This window comes from Schistocerca nitens, chromosome 4 (assembly GCF_023898315.1).
Source record: "Schistocerca nitens isolate TAMUIC-IGC-003100 chromosome 4, iqSchNite1.1, whole genome shotgun sequence".
Taxonomy (NCBI): Eukaryota; Metazoa; Arthropoda; class Insecta; order Orthoptera; family Acrididae; genus Schistocerca; species Schistocerca nitens.
The window spans coordinates 32,027,515-32,044,225 of NC_064617.1; the positions used below are offsets into that span (position 1 = coordinate 32,027,515).

Here is a 16,711-nt window from a genome sequence, read left to right on the forward strand (position 1 = left end):
GGGTTTATGCCTTCGTAAAAAAGGGTATGCGGTTGCCTGCAGAACAATCATTGCAGTCAGGCATGCGCCTAGTGGTCCGAAGAAGACTTGAAACGATAAATAGTTTACTTACTCTTTTAACATCTGTTTCGTTTTCATTTGGCTGTCCGTTGTAACAGGTGTACCATCGCAATCGGTCGCAGTTACACACCTGTAACGAATCTCTTACCGACTGGATAGGCGGCCAAGTGGAGTGCGGCTTCCGTTCATTTAACTCTCTGCGCTAGAGTTCCAGTCGCACTTCGTGCAAAATGGTTCAAATGGCTCTGAGCACTATGGGACTCAACTGCTGTGGTCATTAGTCTCCTAGAACTTAGAACTACTTAAACCTAACTAACCTAAGGACATCACACACATCCATGCCCGAGGCAGGATTCGAACCTGCGACCGTAGCAGTCGCACGGTTCCGGACTGCGCGCCTAGAACTGCGAGACCACCGCGGCCGGCGCACTTCGTGCAATTTTTTTTTCTATTCGCAAAAGAATGAAAACGCGAAATTTATAAATTACGCCTACAGTGTGCCCCGAGTATCAGAGCATGCGTCGCCATCGCTCGTAGGCACACATGCGGATCACTGTCTTTCTCTGTCACTTTTCCTCGCTTACGTCTGGTGAGCAAGCCAAGCCTAGAATGAAATTGTCACTCTACAGCGGAGTGTGCGCTGTGGCTAAGCCATGTCTCCGCAATATCCTTTCTTTCAGGAGTGCTAGTTCTGCAAGGTTCGCAGGAGAGCTTATGTAAAGTTTGGAAGGTAGGAGACGAGGTACTGGCAGAAGTAAAGCTGTGACGACGGGGCGTGAGTCGTGCTTGGGTAGCTCAGTTGGTAGCGCACTTGCCCGCGAAAGGCAAAGGTCCCGAGTTCGAGTCTCGGTCCGGCACACAGTTTTAATCTGCCAGGAAGTTTCATATCAGCGCACACTCCGCTGTAGAGTGAAAATTTCATTCTTATTTAATTTTATCTGCGACATCCTTAAACATTCCTGCATCATCTCATACATTTCCAGTAGCTCCAGGGAGATGGCAGCCGTATAATCGTTCTTCAGAATTAAGTCTGTATCTGACGTGCGTTCCAAGCAAAGGGAAGTTACTGAATTTCTCTTTCGGCTGAAAAGCACACCATCACAATTATTCACAAGTGTCTACAGAACATCCACGGACAGCGCGCACTGTGTAAGAGCGCGGCAAGTTGTTGGGCGACGCGTGTGTCGTCAACAGACTTACTTGAAGTAATTCGGCCCCACCTTCCATGCGCAGGCCGGCAGCACACAGGTGTGACGCCTGCAATGTTGCAACGTGCGGACACCCTTATTTGAGGCGATTTTCCTCCATTTCCAGTCAGCAATCCGTCCCTGCAGTTTGGCGGTTTTAGTAACGTTCACCCTTTATATATATCATACACTGTATTGGCTTTTAGTATTAAGGAACTTGTAAAATTTCTAAATTTGTTGTTTATAACTTATTGATTGAGATCAGTCTTTGCAAATTAGAATTATTTCCGCTTTTGTTTTATGCTGCAAATGTGTTTCTATTTAAGTGTCACTTTCAGTGTGTGCTCTTTACCTACTCATCTTTTTTTTTCAAAAACCCAGTCGCATTTGGAACTAAGCTAAAATATTTTTAAGAAACGAAATACACCAGGAAAAAGACTGATGGACAGAATAAGAGTTACTATGACAATATGAAGCTTAGGACACGACGAGTGGTAAAATAACTAGTTGTAACTATCGCACTTAGGTTATAACAAATGACCTTTGATGCAGTTTTATGTTGGCTCACTAATAGGCACGGTGCGTTTAAAATCAGTTGCGAGTTTTGACAGTTGAGTACGGAGCGAGTGGCGGGTAGCGTAGTTGCCAGCGGAATCTGTCCATCTCAGTTGACGGCGTGAACAGGAAGCCGCGCACGCCGGCCAATCCACGATCTTTCTTAAAACGATTTTAATCAAACTATCCGGTAATAAACTCTGACTCCCTTATAGCTTCATGATGAACTGCCTATCATTTCGTTATTGTGATATTTCGATATTAGGAAAACTACTGCCCGAAATTGTTAAAGTTTGCAGTGGAAAATATGGATCGCTAAGAACTTGCTTTTGGTGCGTGTTAGGCCGTATATTGCTGCGTATGAAATTTACAGAACATCTGAATTATTCTTTAAACTAGGATGGATATCGCTATCTGTGCCCAGCGTCGGAGAAAGGAATGTACACTCCTGGAAATGGAAAAAAGAACACATTGACACCGGTGTGTCAGACCCACCATACTTGCTCCGGACACTGCGAGAGGGCTGTACAAGCAATGATCACACGCACGGCACAGCGGACACACCAGGAACCGCGGTGTTGGCCGTCGAATGGCGCTAGCTGCGCAGCATTTGTGCACCGCCGCCGTCAGTGTCAGCCAGTTTGCCGTGGCATACGGAGATCCATCGCAGTCTTTAACACTGGTAGCATGCCGCGACAGCGTGGACGTGAACCGTATGTGCAGTTGACGGACTTTGAGCGAGGGCGTATAGTGGGCATGCGGGAGGCCGGGTGGACGTACCGCCGAATTGCTCAACACGTGGGGCGTGAGGTCTCCACAGTACATCGATGTTGTCGCCAGTGGTCGGCGGAAGGTGCACGTGCCCGTCGGCCTGGGACCGGACCGCAGCGACGCACGGATGCACGCCAAGACCGTAGGATCCTACGCAGTGCCGTAGGCGACCGCACCGCCACTTCCCAGCAAATTAGGGACACTGTTGCTCCTGGGGTATCGGCGAGGACCATTCGCAACCGTCCTCATGAAGCTGGGCTACGGTCCCGCACACCGTTAGGCCGTCTTCCGCTCACGCCCCAACATCGTGCAGCCCGCCTCCAGTAGTGTCGCGACAGGCGTGAATGGAGGGACGAATGGAGACGTGTCGTCTTCAGCGATGAGAGTCGCTTCTGCCTTGGTGCCAATGATGGTCGTATGCGTGTTTGGCGCCGTGCAGGTGAAAGCCACAATCAGGACTGCATACGACCGAGGCACACAGGGCCAACACCCGGCATCATGGTGTGGGGAGCGATCTCCTACACTGGCCGTACACCACTGGTGATCGTCGAGGGGACACTGAATAGTGCACGGTACATCCAAACCGTCATCGAACCCATCGTTCTACCATTCCTAGACCGGCAAGGGAACTTGCTGTTCCAACAGGACAATGCACGTCCGCATGTATCCCGTGCCACCCAACGTGCTCTAGAAGGTGTAAGTCAACTACCCTGGCCAGCAAGATCTCCGGATCTGTCCCCCATTGAGCATGTTTGCGACTGGATGAAGCGTCGTCTCACGCGGTCTGCACGTCCAGCACGAACGCTGATCCAACTGAGGCGCCAGGTGGAAATGGCATGGCAAGCCGTTCCACAGGACTACATCCAGCATCTCTACGATCGTCTCCATGGGAGAATAGCAGCCTGCATTGCTGCGAAAGGTGGATATACACTGTACTAGTGCCGACATTGCGCATGTTCTGTTGCCTGTGTCTATGTGCCTGTGGTTCTGTCAGTGTGATCATGTGATGTATCTGACCCCAGGAATGTGTCAATAAAGTTTCCCCTTCCTGGGACAATGAATTCACGGTGTTCTTATTTCAATTTCCAGGAGAGTATATAAAGAGCTCCGCCACGAACGCAGGCGCCAGTGAAAAAGTCAAAATGAAATATTGCCTCGTATCTCATAACCGGTCAGAGATATCGAAATATGATATTAGCAAATAACAGCACCCAAAGTGGAGAGTATTTTTCCATATATGTAACATGCGAAACTTCCATATCTACCGCGGTATTCAAGCAACTACAGTTTTTCAGATCAAATAATGTAACTTTAAAAACCACTAATAGCTGGTGAAACGAGAATTGCTGTGGGTTTTGCAACAATACAAGTGAAGAAGTTGCATGTTTATTTTTATAATGGGAATGGTTTTTCTGACTACTATTGAACTGTCTTGCCCTCAGTTGCTGGTTTAATACTACACGTTTTGGGATTCTGTCACAATTTCAACTGAGATGAATATTTGGAAACTCTGATGTCTTTAGGCAAAAGAAGCGGATTTTAACATGGCACGAGAGAAGTTAATATTGTCAAAACTCTTAGGTACCACATGAATCTATGTCTTCTCAACTACATTCTTTGTATGGCTCACACCAATACTGTGACGTAACATTTGCAATGGCTTCTTTTGTCAGCATTTCAACCTAACTGAGCGTAAGTTTTTTTTGCCACATTACTTTTCACCTGGGCCTGTATAGTCTCAGTCGGATTTAAATGAGCGCGATACTGAGGAAGGCTGATTAAACTATGGTCTTTAGCGTCAGTCAGTCCGTCGATCGAGTAGCGTGGAGTTTTTGGCTTGTACAAAAGTTCCATTAACTCTGCCTTACACGAGTTAGGTTCGGCTTTTAATGGAACATTTCTTTGTACCCAGAGCAAAATATCCGCTTTCGTCCGTGCATTGTTGGAGCTTTCTCGATCACAAAAGAGTGGTACGGCGAACTTTCTATTATTATTGTCGAATTCGGAGGAATATTTTCAGCAGAATATTATATTCACAGCCGGTGAACGTGTTGTTGGACAACCGTTTTTACTGCGAATGTCATGTTCAGACGTGCTGTGGTGTTGTTATTAATGCAACGCGAACACAGAACACTTGTTCACAATCCCTGACTACTGCAGAACACTTCAAGGCCAGAAAATACCGCTTTACAAGAAGAGCTCATGACTATCCACGGCGTGGCAACAGGCGCGCTTTACCAACCGAGCTGCCGGCGCCGTGGTAGGAAAAGCCGGCTCGCCGTTAGTAACACCTGGCCAACGACGTCATGTACCCTCCCCGAGGCATAGGTCAGAAGCCGCACAATTTTAAGCACACTGTAGGTAGAAATAACTTATTAACAATGTTAATTGCCTATGAAAGGTGAGACAAAAGTTTAAAAGTAATAGTTTAAGCTATAATCAATAATTCCAGGGGAGGGGGAGAGAACTCAAAAATAGTAGGTGTTCCTTCACTGTGGGATTAGGAACAGCAGCAAATGGCTTCTCTCGTTAGGTGTATCTACTGCAACTGTTTCGAATCAACAGTCGAAGGAATGAAGGACGGAAGGAAGATTTGGGTGAAATGTCCCGTCGATGACAGATCATTAGAGAACGCTGTACAGGATCGGTCTCTGAATGGTTGGACGAGGAATGGCTTTCATAGGATCCGTCCCACTCTAGTGCAAAGATCGTATCTGGTGAGGAAAGTGCCCAGTAGGAAGCAGATTGCAGCAACGTTGCTGGATACAATCGATACAGCAGTATCCTAAGCAGAAGAAGCTCGTGCCGCAAGGCACAGCAACGCCGCAGCAAGGACAACTCAAATGCGTATAAGTAACTAGCCATTTTAATCTAAAGTCACTTTTGTCAGTACCACAGTTTTACTACCGTGGGGTTCCACCCGGAACGCTGTGCGTGGAGCACAGTTTGACAGTCGGTCCCGGAGTCGCTGGAAAGCGCGCCACCTCCCCCCCCCCCCCCCCCCCCCCCCGACCGGAGTCGCCGCCGGCCGAGGCGGTTGCGTCACGAGCCGCACACAGTCAGACGAGACACACGAGGCCTCGGGACGCCTCAGCCACGCCGCTGCTTCCCGAATTAACCCACGTCGGGAAGCCGCGAGACAGCAATCTGGGAACTTTCGGCTGTTTCACTGACGTCCCCCCTAAACCTCGAATCCACCAGGTACTTTCACCGCAACCGTCTTAAGCAGTTTAGGGAAATGACACAAAACCTAAATCGTATGGCCAGACGGGTATTTGTATAGCCGTGCTACAAAATACGAATTCACTGTTGTCTTACCACGGCGTCGCCTCGTTCGGTACTAGAGATGAAAGAGTCAAATATAAAATGAACCTGTAAAATATCAGATTCCAAGATGCCTTAAGAGAGATGGCTTATCTGGATACGATGGAAGAGTGGCTCTTTCTATAATTAGAAGGAGAACCTGAAAACTGTATTTGGCGACAAGGTGGAGACCCTCTCCACTCGCATGTGTCTGTACGAGAGTGGTCAACGTCGAAGACTCCGACCGTTCGATCAGTCGAAACGGTCAGTACGACAGAGCTCTTTTCCCCTGGCTTCCACGTTCACTTGGCCTCACGCCATGCGATTTTTTCCCATTGTAGCTTTATAAAAGATCGTGTCTATGTTCCGGCACTACCTAACGGGTTCGCCAGAGTTAAGACACACAGGTGAATAGGCTTTTGCTTCCATTGCTCCTAATTTCTTAACCAAAGTGTAGGAAGAACTGGATTTTAGGTTGAATGTATCCCGGATATTGAACATTTGTAAGAAAAAGAAGGTTAGTTTACCTTCAGTTTGATGTACAATTTGCTGTAAACAGTCTGTTGTAATATACCACTGAAACTGGGACATTCTTTTACGGACACCGTGCACTGTACTGGATTAGCCTGGCTTACGGGCCGGTGAGTGAGGGCTTCCTGCCGGACTACTCGAGCACACAGTACTCCGTTGAATCTCCCGTCGGCGTTCGTTTCATACTAAAGACACGCTACACAATGAGCGACGAATCAAATACGTGTCTCTCGCCCCTGACTCCCCCCCCCCCCCCTCTCTCTCTCTCTCTCTCTCTCTCTCTCTCTCTCTCTCTCTGTGTGTGTGTGTGTGTGTGTGTGTGTGTGTGTGTGCGCGCGCGCGCGCGGCGGCGGCGGCGGCGGGGAGGGGCGGTTATGAGGAGAGGGGGGGGATTCGAAGTTTTGCGACGCTGTCTCAAGTTATAGTGGCGCTCCACTCTCAATGGCAACAGAAAGTCGCTATAAAGTTTTCATCTCTTACAAAAGCACGTACCAAATCTTAAATACACGTGTAGTACAATTCTCTGAAGTGACTAAGCACGATAAAAACCTGTTTCCAGCTTTTTTTAAAATTATGGCCCAAGTAGCGGTTTTTGTTCCGGAAATCGCGAAATTTCCATTGAATGATGTCCTCCGTTGACACGCTGCTCGCTGATGACCCGAAACACGGCGACACAATTAACGCACAGCAGTACGTGGGCACTTTGCAAAAACTGGAGTGCTAACGCGCAGGAGCGTTGGCGGGCAGCATCACTCTGCTGCTGGATAATATCCGCCCACATGTTGCGTTGCCGAGATTGTTACAGCAACGCTGCGGAAGTTTCGCTGGGAAGCCCTTACACATCCTCCGGACAGTCCTGGTCTCTCTCCGTGCACTTTCCATGTTCTCGGAGCCCTGATGAAAGACATTCGTGGCCGTCGATTTGTTTCTGACAGAGAGCTGCACGCCTGGATAAAATAATGGTTCCGTAAGCAACAGCGAACATTTTTCCACGAAGGCATTGGCCGTCTTGTCTCTCAGTGGGATAAATAAATTACCAGTTATGGCTATTACTTTTCACATAATAAGCAGCTTGCTTACTTGCTTCTGCCTTTACCGTTTTCATTTTACTACTCTTTATAATTACGCCTGCGGCCGAAACATCATCGTCACGCACCGTAACCGCCTTCACTCTACAGTACGGACATTGCTGAAGGACGACAGCGGTGGTGCTTCTACTCGAGTATGTGCAAAGTAAAGATTTGTCTCGTGTTAACTGATTTGTGAAAAATAATATTCGGGACTTGTAAGTAGAAATCACAGTTCTCTTAATTTCAATCTCTGGACGAGGGCACAATGGCAAATTATTTTTATTGTTTAGTGTGGGAAACTGTAAGGGCCTAGAAAATGAATATGCATATCAAAGATTCACTGCCGATGGAAAAACGCTACCATTAAAGCGACACGAGACTTGGCCTACGTTGGTCTGCAGTAAGTCCACGCCGGCCGAAGTGGCCGTGCGGTTAAAGGCGCTGCAGTCTGGAACCGCAAGACCGCTACGGTCGCAGGTTCGAATCCTGCCTCGGGCATGGATGTTTGTGATGTCCTTAGGTTAGTTAGGTTTAACTAGTTCTAAGTTCTAGGGGACTAATGACCTCAGCAGTTGAGTCCCATAGTGCTCAGAGCCATTTGAACCATTTAGTAAGTCCACGCTAGGCGAGGCTACAGGAATGACGGCAGAGAGCCTCCCCCCGTCGAAAACGATGGAAGGACAGTGTTTGATTTGTTACAGAGGAAGAGGTAATTTGAGATGTACCGAAAGTTCGAATGGATGAGCCACGGGTAAAGAGATAGGCTACGCGCTTTCGCGCAGGGTCAATCCCGCCATCTGTATTACTAAACGGCCAAAACGGTCATCCGGTCTCTGTTACTTCTCTAATGGCTTCCATGGGCAACAAAAGTTTTATTTCCAGTATTTCGTATAATTAATGAGCGAATTTAAAAATTTAATATGTTGTCGTAGTGCACTCATTATGAGGCGTAAAATTACGTTAAAGGTTAACACAATACGACAAGCATTAAAATCAGAAACTGTATATACGTTGTAACGCCCCAACGACCACCTTAAAGTCAATTAAGAAAGAACATGAAGTAGGGAAAGTTACTTTGGCAGTTACGACATCTTTGCCGATGAGCTAACACGAAAGAGTTTTGTCAACAACTACATTGTACAGCACTGAGTATATTTGTTAGCGAAAGAGAAAGAAGAAACATCGTATTTCAGCAATGGACAAATATCCATGTGACAAATGTGAAATTAATATGTGGCAGTGATATTTTTCATGTCTGGTGCAAAGTGATATCAAAAGTGCGCGAGAGTTTCTGTGTACGTGGGTTGCCCGTTCTGGATGCCCCCTTCATGTCACAACTGACCAAGGACGTCAGTTCGAATCTACGTTGTTCCTCGAGCTGTCCAAAATGTGCGGTTTCCAACGCCACCACACGACTGTCTATCACCCTGCCAGTAATGGTATGGTCGAGCGATGGCACAGAACACTCAAAGCTGCATTAATGTGTCTTCAAGAGATGGACGGAAGCATTACCATTAGTGTTGTTAGGCCTGCGGACAGCTCAAAAACCCGATATTGGTGCATCTGTTGCCAAGATGGTTTACGGCGAGCCGCTACGGATTCCTGCAGATTATTTAGTACCAACCTCAGTACCTGGATCAGAGGGCCTCACACACTGGGTGCAGCAGCTAAAACGTCACTGCACAAATATACGTTGCCCGCCACCTTCTCGCCATGGTAACCGTAATGTGTTTGTACACAAAGATTTGTACAATTGCTCTCACGTAATGTTGCGAACAGACTCAGTCAAATCGCCTTTGCAACCACCATATACGGGCCCATTTCAGGTGCTGAGTAGAAATAAGCATACCGAGTACATTATGTACAATGGTGTTCCGACAAAGGTATCGATTGAACGTGTCAAGCCAGCATGGGTTTTACCCTCTCCGACCTCTGACACCACGCATGTGCATCAACACATGATGGACGCAGAGCATACCAAAACACCGCTCAGTACATCGTCCGAGACAGGTGAATCACCACCACAAACAACAACGTCACCGCCCCCGAGACACCCGACGCACACCAGAGCTGGACGTCGAATAAAATTCAAGTATCAAGATATCCCTGGGGCTCCGCACTTTAAGGGGGGGTGGAGGGGGGGGGGGCTGTGTGGCAGTGATATTTTTCATGTCTGGTGCAAAGTGATATCAAAAGTGCGCGACAGTTTTTTTTGGTCATGTGTTGTTTTTTATCTTTGCCGCAAGACTATAGGATCTCCTAGTTTTTGTTACTTCTCTGTTGTTCTTTCTAGTTTCTTCTCATTGTGAGTTTTCACGAATAAATATGTTATTGTTAACTCATGATACCGGACGGCTATGCAATTATTTGTTGTAGGTAAGTCGCCTACAAATATGTCAAAAGTTAAGTCCAAAGTAATGTCATCAGAGATAACTTTAATGTGGAAGAGAGTTGTAAGCGCAACGAAGAAATTCAATGCGCCTACAATGCTCTTCCACAGAAGAAGTCGCTTGCTAGAACTCATCCAGTGCAGACGTACGAGAGCAGTTCTGACTTGAATTATTGAGATTGCGAATCGTGACGAGATTGTTTTCGAGTTTAAAAGTGTTTGTTGCGTGACGGGATTCACGGCTTAAGACACTGATTTTATGAACTGAGACAGGAACAGATAGACTCATTTAACCGTGCACTACGGGTCAATTGAAATCTAATAACGGAATTAGTGAACATTGGACTTGACTTTAAATTAATTGGACCTTAAGGAGAAGTGAACATTCTATGAAAGAATACACGCAATTAGTCTTGAGTAGGAACCAAGCACACGACATCATGAAGATAAAACAATTACGCTAAGTGTTGAGTTGTGGTAATTGCCAAGAAACTATAACTTAATCGGGCTGACTTAACTAAACTATTCCGTGTGCGTGTGGTGCGGGAGTTATAAGTATTTAGTGATAAAATAACAATAAACTGTTCGTTACCAGTTAAATACTCGGTGTGGACTACATCATTAAATAGTTTGATAAATGACTAAATCAACGACTACTCATGAAAGACTATTTCATTGAAGTGCAAATATTCACGTCATTAGTTGAGAAGTGAACTTTAAAATATTTTCGTATTACGACGCAATCTTAGAAAGACTGAATCAAAGAGTATCTCTGGATCTCACTGCATACCAGCACAACAATTCCATAGCAACGAGACAACAGCGTAAGAAAAAACTGTTAACTAAAATATTTCCTCGCAATCAGTGGTGTGTGCTATGCGAACGAGAGAAGAATTAATAACTACTACAAATCCGGGCAATTAACAATACAATATTAATAATAAAAAGCATGAATTATACGAGTTCGCATACGTGGAAACGCTGCGGACTTGTAATTGAGATACAGCGACTACGCGAGGAACGCCTTTTCGGGTGTTTTTCAGGTTATTTCTCCCGTTAATCTACGGGGACCGACGTTATATCGCATCGTGTGTCTACTCTGTCGCGAGAGCTGTGGCAGTAGCAGCTCTACGGCGTCGACTACATGAGCACGCGGTTGGAGTCCAGGGGCACGTGTCACAACGTCCTGCGGCAACTTAACTGCCAGCGCGCAAATTATCCAGACACGATTCATGCAGTATTTGGGAATAAGAGCCCACTTGCCGACTTCTAACGAACTTAACATATAATTTCGCACCTTTTAGAAACTGACACCGTCCTCCCCCCTCCTGCCCCACTCCCCCAAACTAACGAAAGGAAACAAAGTTAGTCGGTTACCACATTTTCGCTGTTCGTGCAGTAAAACTCCAGTATCAGGCAAGACGTCGTAAACGTGTGAGTCTGGTTCTTTATAGGATCGGGTGGGAGGCGGTGATTTAGGCTGGCCACACGGGGCTCAGAAGCACAGCCGCCAAGTGCCCGGCAGACAGCTGGCCGCTGACCTTAGCAGGGAGCGCGTACACGCGCGGTCACTCACCAATACCTCCGGGACTACAGCTGACGACTGCGCGAAAACCGCAACACAGACACAAAACGCACACATCACTGGATAGGGCACCTCTCCAACTTCTTAACTCACATTACAGGTCCAAAATACAACCACAGCGAGACGCGGCCAGCGTTAATACGACAGTCAAACTCTTCCCGTACACGTTCCAACACGTCACGGCCGGTATCGGCAACCAGGTGTCCGTGGGGCCCGTTAATAAGAGGGCAGTCATGGCGGAAAGAGAGTCCAATCCGGCGCCGAGCAGTAAGCCACTGACATAATCACAAAGGGACGTGTGGAAAAGTGTGGCGGAGCACCGTCTTGTTCCAAAATCGAGTCCTCATACTCATGCTGCAGCATGTCCAGATTTACGAACCAAATCACAGTTTTGTGTGCGAAGAAAAATTGTCGATAAATTTCTGATAACGGTTCACCTCTGCAGACATGAAACGCGGCTTCGTCACTGAAAATTGACCTCCTCCAGTAGATGATGCAAGTCAGAGCAAAAGTAAGAAGGAAGTCCAGCGTACCGAGTAGACGGCACACGTAATAATGTGGCTTTCTCCGTCACACGTTTCCGCAGAATGCGCCTGACATTCGAGTGCTCCTAATGAACGGTCTCCGCAGACGCTCCAACTTCTCCGCCCAAAGCCCCAGCAGGACTGTTTCCTTAGCACCACGTAAGCGGCCAGTTTCACGGAACGCATTCTACCACCCACGGACTGCTTTGTCGCTGCTTTAACTGTCACAACTGACTCACATTTCGCGAATTCTAAGAGACGTAAGGCGCTACTCTGGCCCAGCTGCCTCCTAAAGGTACGCTCTGTAACTACGCCACGGCGCACATTACGACACAAAACTTGGAGAGATGCTGTATCCACAGGTGTACGTTAGTTTCCTGTATGTGTGGCAGTTTCAATGTTGTCTTCTGAAACCCCCAGAGATGCTGCTCAGTAGTTGGTGTGTGAGAACCACTGACGCCCGTCAACACTGATACCTTCCCTCGGCTGGTGCTTCTGTTCTCCGCACTGCTGCACTCACCTGTACAATCAATGTAAACACAAGTCGCTGGCCTCTTGTTGAAGCGCGAGACGGCGTTAAACTTCTCACTACTCTAATGTCAATAATTAAAGAACCGTACCAATCCAGCCACTTTCACAAGGACTGGCAGATCCGATTGCTGAAATGGAATATGTACAGTGCCGATGATCTCGAGACAGCAAAACAAAAGTGCATTCTGAACATTACCTTCAAATAGCTAAATGCTCTACGCTCTGACATAAGACGCCCCTTCCTATCACCCACTTGCTAGCCCATTGCAAGGCTAACCTTGCCTTGAAAACTGTAAAAGACGAAATATAAGTCCATGCCCTCACAATGGAACGAAATGCAGACTATTGTAGTCTTTCCGTATTTGGCGGTTACTAGCTCCTGGCTTAAGTTACACATCAAATAAAAAAATAAAAATAAAAACTCTGCCCTACAGGGCCATCTGAACCTCACGAGGGCTCTTGCCCTACTCCTCTTAACAGCGAGCTACAATCCACTCCACGAAATTATTTAACCTTCAGGCTTTTCGGCCAATCAGACGTTTCTCTCGCGCTCTAATCACTCCAATGCAACATAACTCCTGTCATTCTTCGAAAATCACTCTCCTCTGAGCTAGCCTCGTAGGCCTCCAACACAACCCATTTACAAAGATTACCGCAAGACCAGCCCGTCATATTCGGACTGCAGAAAACCAGATTGGCTCCGATGTCGGAAACCGGCTTTAGCACACACGACAGCCACAGGAGAGCACTACCAAGCGCCACCAGTAAATGACAGCTGTAACACTCGGACGTCGTTCAAGGAAAGAAAGGATATTGTGTCAGTCATTTACTTCGTTCTCCATATCTATAGGGCAGTTTTTCAACAAATGGAGACGAACTGCAGGAACCCATACCTGGGAGAACTAGGAACAAAAACGGCCAGATCGACATACAGATATAGCCAGGAATGCCTTCCAAAACTACCGCACCCACCTAAACGTGCAGATAACAGATATTTGACACTGTAGATTTTAATGATTGCAAGCACACATGAGAACAAACGTGGAAAATGGGGATATTCTTGTCTGCACTAGTAACTTAGCGGTGCAGTGGCAGTGAACCGTAAGCACAGGTTCAGTCTCAATGTGTTGCCGGAGCAGGCGTTGTCCAGATGCCTCCGCAGGGAAATGCGGAAGTGATCTGCAGCACCGACCTGCAGTGGCCACAATCTCGTCGTTCCACCACAGGCACGGTCACCCGCAGGAGGTGCACACATGCCTCGTGGAGGACCGACTGGTCCCACTAGGCGGTCGACCACACACTGAGGCCGAACTGGTGCTGATGGTTCGCTGCCAACACCCTTTAAGACACTTCAACAGACACTGTGACCTGCTCTGTTGTCATGTTCGCTTGGATTGAATTTCCGCTCACGTGTCCATATTACCTTTTTGCTCGTTAGCCTCTCCAGTTTCGTCTCCTGCAGTTTCTCCCCATCCTGTGTAACTTCAGGTAAGGAAAAATATTAAATTTCCTTAAACTTTGATTGCGACTTGAAACTAGTACAGAGCGGCCCATACGGCGGACCGGGACCCGCTACGCGGCGTAATTAACTGCCGCACTGTCGCCGATGCAACTGCTAATAGATGGGTGCGGATTAACACACACAACTGTTATACAAGTAAAACAGCTTCAATCCGCAAGCTAAGGTTAATTAGAGACACTCCTCACTGCCCCGCGCAGCAGTCCGGACGCACTCAGATAAATTCTCTGACGCCACCACTGTACTGGAAACACCGCTAACATACAGGGTGATACAAAAAGGTACGGCCAAACTTTCAGGAAACAGTCCTCACATACAAACAAAGAAAAGATGTTATGTGCACATGTGTCCGGAAACGCTTAATTTCCATGTTAGAGCTCATTTTAGTTTCGTCAGTATGTACTGTACTTCCTCGATTCACCACCTGTTGGCCCAATTGAAGGAAGGTAATGTTGACTTCGGTGCTTGTGTTGACATGCGACTCATTGCTCTACAGTACTAGCACCAAGCACATCAATACGTAGCATCAACAGGTTAGTGTTCATCACGAACGTGGTTTTGCAGTCAGTGCAATGTTTACAAATGCGGAGTTGGCAGATGCCCATTTGATGTGTGGATTAGCACGGGGCAATAGCCGTGGCGCGGTACGTTTGTATCGAGACAGATCGACAGGAAGACGTTCGAAGCAATTGATCGGCGTCTTAGGGAGCACGGAACATTCTAGCCAATGACTCGCGACTGGGGAAGATCTAGAACGACGAGGTTCAAATGGGTCTGAGCACTATGGGACTTAACATCTTAGGTCATCAGTCCCCTAGAACTTAGAATTACTTAAACCTAAGGACATCACACACATCCATGCCCGAGGCAGGATTCGAACCTGCGACCGTAGCAGCCCCGTGGTTCCGGACTGCAGCGCTAGAACCGCACGGCCACCGCGGCCAGCAGAACGACGAGGACACCTGCAATGGACGAGGCAATTCTTCGTGCAGTTGACGATAACCCTAATATCAGCGTCAGAGAAGTTGCTGCTGTACAAGGTAACGTTGACCACATCACTGTATGGAGAGTGCTACGGGAGAACCAGTTGTTTCCGTACCATGTACAGCGTGTGCAGGCACTATCAGCAACTGATTGGCCTCCACGGGTACACTTCTGCGAATGCTTAATCCAACAATGTGTCAATCCTCTTTTCAGGGCAAATGTTCTCTTTACGGATGAGGCTTCATACCAACGTGATCAAATTGTAAATTTTCACAATCAACATGTGAGGGCGGACGAGAATCCGCACGCAGTTGTGCAATCACGTCATCAACACAGATTTTCTGTGAACGTTTGGGCAGGCATTGTTGGTGATGTCTTCATTGGGCCCCATGTTCTTCCACGTACCCTCAATGGAACACGTTATCATGATTTCATACGGGATACTCTACCTGTGCTGCTAGAACATGTGCCTTTACAGGTACTACACAACATGTGGTTCATGCACAGTCAAACTGTTCGTACGCTTCTCAACAACGGATTCGGTGACCGATGGATTGGTAGAGGCGGACCAATTCCATGGCCTCCACGCTCTCCTGACCTCAACCCTCTTGACTTTCAATTATGGGGGCATTTAAAAGCTCTTGTCTACGCAACCCCGGTACCAAATGTAGAGACTCTTCGTGCTCGTATTGTGGACGGCTGTGATACAATACGCCATTCTCCAGGGCTGCATCAGCGCATCAGGGATTCCATGCGACGGAGGGTGGATGCATGTATCCTCACTAACGGAGGACATTTTGAACATTTCCTGTAACAAAGTGTTTGAAGTCACGCTGGTACGTTCTGTTACTGTGTGTTTCCATTCCATGATTAATGTGATTTAAAGAGAAGTAATAAAATGAGCTCTAACATAGATAGTAAGCGTTTCCGGACACATGTCCAAATAACATATTTTATTTCCTTGTGTGTGAGGAATGTTTCCTGAAAGTTTGGCCGTACCTTTTTGTAACAACCTGTATATGAAGATGGTATCTGAAATGTCCGAAAGAACAGATACCATCTTCATATATAGTTCGAGCTAACCGGCCATTGACCTTCTTCTTCTGTGCGGATGCACATGTATTGCCCGAACTCTTACGGGACTCGGTAAGATTGTCTGCCGCGAGTGATGAGTGTAATGGGCAGGCGACTACGAATGTAGTGTGTGGACATTATGTTGGGAATGTGGGTCTCACGGGGAGCGTGCAAGGGATAAATCCCTGCAGTCGCCCTATCCCCTGTGCCCTCGGTGACTCAGATGGATAGCGTCTGCCATTTTAGCAGGAGATCCCAGGTTCGAGTCCTGGTCAGAGCATACATTTTCAACTGTCCCCGTTGATGTACATCAACGGCTGTCGGCAGCGTAGGGTCTTGATTTAATTTCACACCGCTAACAATCCCATTTTAACCTCCAAGTGCCTCACTGGAACGTCCCCGGCTATTTTCACACTGAAAAATATCTCAGGAAAACAGTTCAAAGATGTCGAATTAAGAAAGTCACACGTCAAATCAAACAGTCAAGTCAGAAATCCAGTATTCTCTTAAAAATGCGTTCTATGTCCTTTTTTCAGTGTTGATGGAAGTTACAGTGATGTTAACTGCTTAAAATTCACTGAACATTTTTTTGTTGCGTCCTGCATCTATATTTACTGGTGTTATCTTT

General features: G+C 47.1%; 1 protein-coding gene across 4 annotated transcripts in view; it reads right to left on the minus strand.

Annotated features, from left to right (window-relative positions):
- Positions 1-16,711, minus strand: part of LOC126251794 (E3 ubiquitin-protein ligase ZNRF2-like) — a 557,859-nt gene that overhangs the window by 418,557 nt on the left and 122,591 nt on the right. For 2 of the 4 annotated variants that reach the window (XM_049952427.1, XM_049952426.1), the window contains exon 1: positions 6,404-6,482. The exons of the other annotated variants lie outside the window; for them this stretch is intronic. In XM_049952427.1, coding sequence (XP_049808384.1) covers positions 6,404-6,467 — 64 coding nt within the window. In that variant the 5' untranslated portion in view covers positions 6,468-6,482. Of the gene's footprint in view, positions 1-6,403; positions 6,483-16,711 lie in introns of those variants that run through there. 4 annotated transcript variants of the gene reach the window in all.